The 9105-nt window shown below is 45.5% G+C and overlaps 1 protein-coding gene across 2 annotated transcripts; it reads right to left on the bottom strand.

Annotated features, from left to right (window-relative positions):
• Positions 1-621: 621 nt before the first annotated feature.
• On the bottom strand, positions 622-6094 carry LOC114686720 (leukocyte immunoglobulin-like receptor subfamily B member 3A). Of its 2 annotated transcripts, XM_037202214.1 has the most exons (9): positions 5838-6094; positions 5625-5660; positions 5163-5444; positions 4722-5024; positions 3730-4032; positions 3371-3421; positions 2362-2478; positions 1972-2050; positions 1780-1882 (listed from the first exon to the last, which is right to left on the bottom strand). In XM_037202214.1, the coding sequence occupies exons 1-9, from the start codon at positions 5869-5871 to the stop codon at positions 1867-1869; spliced, it is 1221 nt and encodes a 406-aa protein (XP_037058109.1). In that variant the 5' UTR covers positions 5872-6094; the 3' UTR covers positions 1780-1866. The 2 variants fall into 2 exon arrangements, with proteins under 2 accessions (XP_037058108.1, XP_037058109.1); XM_037202213.1 differs by lacking the exon at positions 1972-2050 and having other exon boundaries at positions 622-1882; positions 5838-6089.
• Positions 6095-9105: the final 3011 nt, after the last annotated feature.

The raw sequence follows: 9105 nt of genomic DNA, 5'->3' as shown, positions 1-9105 counted from the left end.
TATTTCAAAGACTGTCCAGAGGTTTCTGGGAGACATCTTACTAACACAATCTCCCAAATAACCAGTTTTTATTTCACTATTGGTTTGGGGAAGTAAGTTTACTTTAGTTGTCTAAACATTTGCTACTCCTAAAAGATGACAACCACCTAGAATACACAAGAGAGGAGTGTAAACTCCTGGTTGAACAGTTGAGTACTTTCCTGTCATCCATCCTATTTACTGGTATGCATCAATCTCTTTCCCATTCCATCCAGCACCCTGGAGTCTGTAGAGTTCCACATCACTCCTACTCATGAGAAAGAGATCAGACTGCACTTCTACCCTCTAAGATAGGCTGATCAAAACTAAAATAAACCTAGGTTCTCAACAATCAGATATGCAGCACCTACTGAAATGGTTCCTGAGACTCACTGGGTTCGGTTGTCCTTCTGTGGTTCTAGGCTGAGAATGCCAGGAAGATTAATTTCCTATGGATTAATGAGTCTTTTGGCACCAGGTGACTCACCACTTCTGACACTCTGGAGAATCCTTCATAACAGTGACAAGGTATATACATATATGTATACACACACATTTATTTATTTGTTTGTTTGTTTGTTTGTTTGTTTGTTTGTTTGCCATCTCTAGATAGAAACCCCAAGAAATGTTGTAGAATTTCTGAATAGAGAAATAGGACTCTGATGATCCTTTACATGAAGTACTTTTTATTGTATGCTAGCACAATCTCTATAAGGTTGCTCCTAAAAGACAGAGATCCAAATATCCAGAACAGAATGTTTATACATCTTCATCTTCTTTATCTCCCATATAGAGTGAATCACATTCTGATTGGCTACTTTACTCTGGAATGGGGGTTTAAAAGCTGGCATGGGGGGAGGAAGGAAAGGAAAATGTGTTTGCAGAAGAAAAATGGCAGGGTAGCACGTACGGTCAAGACATCGGCCAGGTTCCAGGCTGTTTCCTGTTTTTCTTCTTGGATCTTGGGAACCCCTACCACATGATCTTTAATCCTGACATTCTCACCCTTGCTGTCTTGCCTGCAATCACACAGCCTGTCTTCCTACTCCAGTTCTGTGTCCCGGCTGTGTTCCCTGACTGCAGGTGCTGGTCTACTAAATGTCTCTGTGGACCTTTACATCCACTCTTCCCCTCAGATGACACCTTTCAGTCACCGCTTGTCATTCACAAGGCCTTCACTGCCCCACATACTCCACCCTTTCCTCTGCTTAGTTTCCATACCTTGTGCACTCATTGGCATGTTGTCTCATCACGGTTAGGGAGTTTGCTCTTTGCTCTAATTGTAACCCCTGCAGAGAGCCTGGTCTAGAGGGTGTTTCTTGTGACAGCTGGGTGAGTGAGTGAATGGAGGTATTGAGAGCATCTGGCCTCATTTATTCAAGTGACCTTCAGAGATACCCAGGAGCATGTCAATAACCACAAAGAAGACAAGAAGCCAGAAAGGGGGAGGAGAGAAGAGTCATGTGCTCCCAGGAAAATCAGGAGAGAGTGAGGCCATAACACACAGGAGGCAGGTGCTTGCAGAAGGGAGAGATCAACTCTGCATATCACTGAGACCCAAGAGAGAGAGAGAACAAAAAAGGCCCTCTGGGCTAATATGGGCTGTAAGTATTAGCACTACAGTTGGAGACAGGGACATCACCCAACTGTTCAGCTCCACATTGTACTCAGCCTATGTGTGAAGCATAAGATGGGGAGAGAAAAGTGGGAAGTGTGGTGATGTCCTGGGTCTATAGTCAGGCTTTAGTTCCTCAGAGTTTGGACACCAGAACCTCCTCAGTATCCCTGTGAACTGAGACCTTATACATCTCTCTCCCCAGGGTCTTCTTTCTCTCACACAAGTTTTCTTCATGGATGGCAGCAGCTGAAATAGAATTGTGGAGACAGAATGATATATTTTGGAAGTGATTCCTGTCAGATAGATAGGAGTTTGTGTCTCTGGGCCAGAGTTACCTCTTCTGGGGACTTCTGTACCTAGTCACTGGCTCCACAGCTTCTGCAAGAAGTTGTAAGCTAGTGGTCTCTCTCTGGGCTGAAAGAGGGAAAAGATTGCTAGACAAGAGGATGGAGCCCCCTTATGCCCAGGCATCTACAATGAAAGGAAGGAACCTTTACAGCTCACGGGATAAGTTCCAGGAGATGGAAAATTGCACAGAATACCTGCCATCTGCACATGTACTGAGATCACATTTTCTCATCTGAGATTTCACCAGAGCGTTTTTAAGTTCATCTGTCCCAGTCTTGATGGTTTCCCTGATATTGGTGACCTGAGCCCTGGTTGGATGGAACATAGGGGACCCCACTACTTTGAGACCCTGGTCACCTCTATTCAAATCCACTCACCCTTTTTCCTGCGTTTATCTTGACGCTTCATTTGGAGAAGGAGGAGAGTGAGAAGAAAAAGCAACAGAAGGAAGGCCACAGATATCCCAAAGAGAACCTTCAGGTACCTTTCAAGTGCTGGGGAAAGGTGACATCATGAATAAGGACCCATGCTACCTGCCTGAATTATCTACTGTGTGCAAGACCCATGCTGGGTCTTTGCACTCATTATCTGCCTTTCCCACAATCATACAACAAGGGTTCATTCCCCTCCCCCATTTACACCGGATCACCTGGCTGGAAGTGGTAAATCTGTGGTTTGAAAGCAGGGAATCTAACCTCCGGCATTGCACCTTACCCCAAGGATGCATTCCGCAAGCTAGAGGGAAGTTGCCTGAATTCCCTGCTGTGGTCCTGTTCTATACCCTTTCATGTGCCACTGTGACTTTGGCAGAGGGGACAGGCACACTGCAGAATTAGGTTCTGGAAGTCTCCTGTGTTAAGAGAGGTCCCAGCTTAGGTCACTGATGGATGAAAGGAACTTAAAAATGTGGACCATGCTACTCCCTTTTATAGTCGGAAAAACAGAGGCCCAGAGTAAAAGTTTAAGTCAGAATCTATCTCAAAAAAAAAGAGGCTGCACCAAGCACATAAGTTTCTCTGCCCCTGCCCCCAGGGCCTACATCTCAACACTACTGTCACTATTCCCAAGGCCTGGATTCTCACGAGGAATAGCCTGGTTTCCAGAGCATGCTGGAATGTGATGTACAGATGGGGGCTTGGTTCTCTGTTCTCCACCCCACCCACATGCTCCTCCCCAGTCTGAGCCCTAGCATCTCTATCTGGATGTTCCCTTATGCATCCCACCCTCTAAGTTTCTGGGATGCTGCAGACACTGCTGAGATCTCAGCTTGGCCTCTGGGTCCTTGGTCACAAACTGAGATGACAGAGGAATCAGGTAGATGTGCTGAGGGTTGGTAGGCAGCCTGGAGAGGGAGCAAACTCCAAGAGACAAGACAGTGACACTCACCAGATGTTGGAATGGGCTCTTGGGATGAGAAATTGAGGTCTTCAGAGGATTCTGGGAAAGAAAACAAGTGGAGTATGAAGGAGAGAGGCTGACCCTGGAGACTTCGTCTCTCATTGTCTTCTTACATCTGCCTTGAAGCTACACAAGACTCTCCAGCTGTCCGCTTAGAACTTTCTGAATTTCAAAAAAGAGGTGAGATGGGAATTCTTTGAAGGACTGATGTTAGGTTCTACAACTTGGGGTGCTGAATCCCCATGGGGTCCACCCTACCTATTTCCCCTCATGTTCTAGCTAAGAGCTCTTCCCAGTGTAGGGTCGTGAGTTACCCTTTTAGCATGGAGAGGCCAAAGACCACTTACCTGAGACCACAAGCTTCACATGGTTACTGGGGTGTGACAATAAGTAGGGGAGTGAGTCTTGAGATCCGTAGCACTTGTAGATGCCCCTATCCGTAAAGGTCACATTGTTTTTGATGAATTTTGCCTGGTATAGCCCAGCTTGCCACACTGATCTTAAATGCTGAAGTGAGTGTGCAGGCCCCTCTTTAGACAGAAGGAAACTGTCCATTTGATGCCATGATTGACACAGCAGGATAACATTCGCTCCAGAGGACACTTTGTGGTCTGGGGACACTGAGAGGGTAGGTGTGACCAAAACCTGTCCTGAAGAGAAGAGGGATGCATGAGGGGTGCCTCACCTTGATCTGAGATGATACTTCACTAGCACTAGTCTCAAAGGACTTGGGTCTCACTGAGTCAACTTCTTTTCTGCAACTGTAGCACAGCCGTCATTTTGACCATCACAACCTGGACTTCTGCAGTCCATACTGCCTAGTAGGGGTGTCTGATTGGACTGGCTAGGCTCCTAACTTGTGATATGGTGTCCAGAATGTCTCTGTGTATAGTCCCTCAGAAGAGAGTCTATGCATACCATGTCATATTTACTTGCCCAACAGGAGCCACTCAGGGGGCTCAGGGAAAAATTCAGCCCAAGGGCCCATCTGGGGTTGTAGGCCATGGTGCCAGGAGAGGTCACTTCCTCCTTCCCTTCCCTGGACAGAGCAAATCCATTGAAGCTGATATCAAAGAAACACTGATGGGCTAGTACGTTGCCAGGAGCCAGGATAGGTCATGAAGGTGGGCTTCCTGAACAGCCTTGGAAGGAAGACAGATGATTCCTATAATATTTCTGGCCCTTCCCATTATGTCCTGTAGGTACCACTTCTTTAACATTCTAAAACTCTAGTTCAAAAGATAGGAGTTTCTTTCAGCACCTTCCTGAATGGGATTCCTTAGGGACCAGAGCCCATGAATCTCAAAAGATGATTAGACAGTTTCTGGAGCTACCTCACCTGTGATGTATATTTCCAGGGGGTCACTGGGCTTAGACCACACATAGGTACTATTCTTGTAGCCATAACATCTAACCGTTCCTCTGTGACTGACTGTCACAGGACCTATATGGAAAAGAGCCTGGAACTTCCCAGTAGAGTTTATATGCTGTGAGTCCTGGGGCCTGGAGAACGTCTCATTTTCCTTGGACAGAATAAAACTGTCATATCTCTCCCGTGAGACACACTGGAGGGTCATGTTCTCTCCTGAAGTAACCAGAAGGCTTGTCAGGGCTGATAGTGTGGGTTTTTTGGAGAAATACCCTAGGCAGAAGAAAGTAACATGTTACATGGGCTCACACAGCCCACATTGTCTCTCAGGATTGAGATGTGGGAGTGAAACACTCTTGAGAACAGACAGACCCCTGACCTGAATGTAGAAACTTAGGCTTGAACCCTTACCTGTCACCACCAACTCCAGGGTATCACTCGTCTCCAGCCAGCTAGGAGGCTTGTAACAAAAACACAGATATCGCCCGGCATGGGACCTTTGAATAAGTGGGATGAGGAATTTGGCCTTGTTTCCAGGCTTAATCGGGGTCATTGTGTGCACAGAATCTAGGTTTCCATGATAAAGATAGTAATCCTGAACACCTGAGGTTGCCTCACATAAGATGGTCACCTGAGATCCTTTGGCAACCACAGATCCTGGCTCAGCCCTGATGGCAGGCTTTGGAAGTACCACTGCAAGGAAATCAATAGCTATGATCACCATAGGACATCAAGTTGTGGATCCCAACACTCTGCCCCAGTATCCTTTTCAGTTTCACTGCATCAGCCCACATCTGCTGTTCTCCATGCCCACTGCCCAGAGAGGCTCCCCTGTCTTCAGCCAGGACCCGAGGCCCCCGAGGACACACTTACAGGCAGCAGCTAGGTTCCTGAGGCCCAGAGTCAGTCCTGGAAGAGAGTTCCCTGTGAGAGATTTGTCTCTGAGGCTGGAGTACACCCTCCCTTCCACAGTTGCCTTCTGGGTTCCTGAGATGTCTTGATAGAACAATGCCGGGCTGCAGTGTAAAGCGCCCCCCTACCCCAGCCCCCGCAGTAGAAGGTTCTCTTCCCTTCTGCACATCTCACCAAGGCAGACAAAAGCTGTGAGTGTTCCAGTCATGGCATCTCCTCCTGTGGTTGCACCCTTGTAGACGGTTAGGGACAATGCCTAGCCAGAAGGAAAGACACACAGGGTGTGGCCTTTTATGGTGGGTTCTCTCTCTTATCACAATGCTGTCATTTCAGCGGCCTCACAGGAAGAGGAACTGCCTCTCCAGTCAACTGTCTTTGGTTTCTCCAGTCATGTGCCACAAGAAGGATCTGGATTCTTTATTATTTTAGAGAAAGAGTCTCATGAAGTCCATGCAGTTCTCAAACACATGATCCTCATGCCCCAGTCTCCTGGGATTATAGGTCAGTGATGAGCTAGTCTTTCCTTAAAGAAGCAGAAATCTCACAGAATCTCCCTATATCTGTCTAAGTTATTTTTATGTCATCAATGACCAGACCATAGCAATAAATAGTCCTGGTGTCTTCTTGAGCAGTAACTTTCTAGCTGAGAGTTGTGTGTGGCTGGCCATTCCTTCTCAAAGACCCCCCACACACACTGGATCTCCTTCATCTCTTCAGCCAGACTATCTTCACAGAACTTCCTTCAGATGACTTGTGGCCTCAACAGATGGCATCTCATCTGCCTTCTCTGATACCACCACCCCAGAAATTCAGCCACAGCAGAAGCAACATGTCCCTAGTGAGAAAGCAGCTCCTCAGAAACCTGATTCCACATTTGTTCCCCAGTCATTGCTTCATGGACACCTCATTCCTGGTTGATTCTTTATGAATTATAGTCACTTAAGACATAGCTGGATGAAGTCTGCTGGTTAATTGAGCAGTTGTAGGTGTGCACTAGTGTCCAGCCAGCTGAGGACAACTCTTACTGCTCCTCATGGGAAGAGAGAGTCTCCCTATCTAGACTCAGTCTTGGTGTTGGGCAGGATCTGTGTACCTAGGTCTTCAAGCTGGGCTTTTGTGGTGTTTGTGTGACTCTTCCCTTGGTAGCACACACTCAGTACTTTGTGTGTGTTGGCTTTTTAGGACAGTGAGTGATTTCCTGTTCATTTCCCAGTTGGTGAAGATTTCAGATGGTTTTGGTGTAAATCGTGAGAAGTCCCTGAGTTTGTAGGCCTTGTGAGGTATTTGTGTAGGCTTCTTAGCCCATGACATCTTCCTGAACACTCCTGCATTGTCAGTGACTTAAAAAAAATTATCTTTCTTGAAACTACAGTGGATATCACCTGGAAATGAAGTGGAGAGGCTCATGACCCTTCTCTAGTAGATTAGGGCTTTTCCATTCTCATGATGTATTTCTGGCATTCACAAATGGCTCAGATGATAAGTTCTTTTGAGTGCTTTTTAAAAAATAAATACGTTTTCATCTACTATACTTCTTTTTTAAACTTCATCATGTTTTATTTTTTACACAACTTTATTATATGAAACTTGAAAAAAATAAACATATATCAAAATTCATCATACTAGAACTCTGTCCATCATAATGTACTCCATACAATTAGAATAGTTCTGTGTAGTGTTCCTGTTGATGTAATTGAGTGGGGTGAATCATGGGAAGGTCATATGGAAAGAAGTCCTGGACGGGAGACAAAAGAGAAATTCAAGCCCTGTACATGCTGCCAAAGTCTCTGAGAGTTTAGATGTGCATCAATCCTCTTTTGTCAGGAAGACGCTATTTCTTGGAGTCATCCATCACCTGCACTGTTATAACCTTTCGAATTTCTCTTCTACCCAAAGCTCTGAGCCTTGATGGGAGAGATCTAATGAAGACATCCCCTTTAAGACTAAGTGTCCTAAAATCTCACTGTCTGTGCTCATTGTCAAGTTGCTGGGCTTTGTGTTAATTTCCATCTATTCCAAGAATATGCTTTTCTGATGTGGATTGAGCAAAAGACACTGGTTCTTTATAATGCAGGGGAACAATGGCATTGGCTTGGTCTAGCAGCCTTGAGAGGCATGTGCCATAGGCTCTTCAGGTTAGAGTCCTTGGCTCCTGGAGACCCAATGTGCCTTCCCTCAGTGAAGCACTGTGTTTCTCTGTATGTTCCCTTAGCAGCCTAGGAAGCATGGAAATTTGACAGGACAATTGGTCTGAGACACTAATCTTTTGTACCCTGTGTGACTTGCAACTACAACTGTCGTCTGCTGTACTTCTGGTGACTTTGATACACTCATTATTTTCCTTGTAAAAGTTCCCTGTGGATTTTCTAATTATATTATTGAACTCTTTGTAAAGACTGTTTTCTCACAATATCCTTAACAGCTCCTTAACTGAATTGTGACCTGCACAATTATACTTCCATTGTCGTCTTTATATCTTCATGACCTTGCCTAGGACAACGTGGAGTTCACATGTGAAATAGAAAACACTGACGACATTCCAAATTTCTAGGGTAAATATGTCACTTTATGCAACAGAAGAAGATTTTTGACAGATTCTTTGTAAATCCACTTGCAGTGAATGAACACTGGTCCTAGTTTTCACATTTATGAAGACATCTTGACTTTTCATCACATGCTCTTTCTCCATCTATACTAGCAAACATGTTTCCTCCCCATTACTTCTTGTAGCTGGAAAATATCAGGTTGATGTTTGAAACTTTTAAACCAGCCTCTATTCATAGAATGAACCCATGTTGATCATGTCTGTCATTCCTCTTACAAAACAGGGTATGGTACCTGCCAAATATTTAGTCCAGGGCATTATCTATAATGTCTTCTGAGGTCCTGAGCTGTCCTGGTCCTCTCGTGAAAGGAGATACTGAAGTTCTCGTTGAAACCTGAGTAAGCCTGGGAAAGTTTCATGTTCTATTTTATTTTTATTATTTTTATTTATTTATTTGTTTGTTTGTTTTGAGACAGGGTTTCTCTGTGTTGTTTTGGTGCTTATGCTGACCTCAAATTCACAGAGATCCACCTAGCTCTGCTTCTTGAGTGCTAGGATTAAAAGCACCTGTGACCATTGACCGCGCAGTCACAGCAGCCCTTTTGGCTGCTGACAAAAGACCTCACTGTGGCTTACAGCTGTTAACAGCAGCCCCTGTTTATCCCTCTGCTCTGAAACCAGATTGCTGTCCTTTTCAGAGCTCCTCTCCCAAACTGCCTTCCTCCTTCAGCCTCTCCAACTCTCCTTAACAACCCTGAACCCATACAAATCCACCAGCCTCCTCCCAGTCTGCTGCAGCCCCTACCTCTGTCCTTGCCCAGTCCATCCCCAGCTCTTGGCCACTGACTCCCTGCCAGCCAGTCTCTGTTGCCAAGGGCAGCCAAAACTACCTCCTGC

The sequence above is a fragment of the Peromyscus leucopus genome, chromosome 1 (assembly GCF_004664715.2).
Source record: "Peromyscus leucopus breed LL Stock chromosome 1, UCI_PerLeu_2.1, whole genome shotgun sequence".
In the NCBI taxonomy this organism is placed as follows: Eukaryota; Metazoa; Chordata; class Mammalia; order Rodentia; family Cricetidae; genus Peromyscus; species Peromyscus leucopus.
Note: the sequence above shows the minus strand (reverse complement) of the source record. Positions and strands in the feature narration are given on the sequence as shown.

Coding starts and splice junctions, on each gene's coding strand:
- LOC114686720 (XM_037202213.1), bottom strand. CDS start 5,871: ATGACTGGAACACTCACAGCTTTTGTCTGCCTTG. Junction 4,033..4,721: donor CCTGGAAATATACATCACAG/GTGAGGTAGCTC, acceptor TCTTCTCTTCAG/GACAGGTTTTGGTCACACCT. Junction 1,883..2,361: donor AGATAAACGCAGGAAAAAGG/GTGAGTGGATTT, acceptor ATTCTATTTCAG/CTGCTGCCATCCATGAAGAA.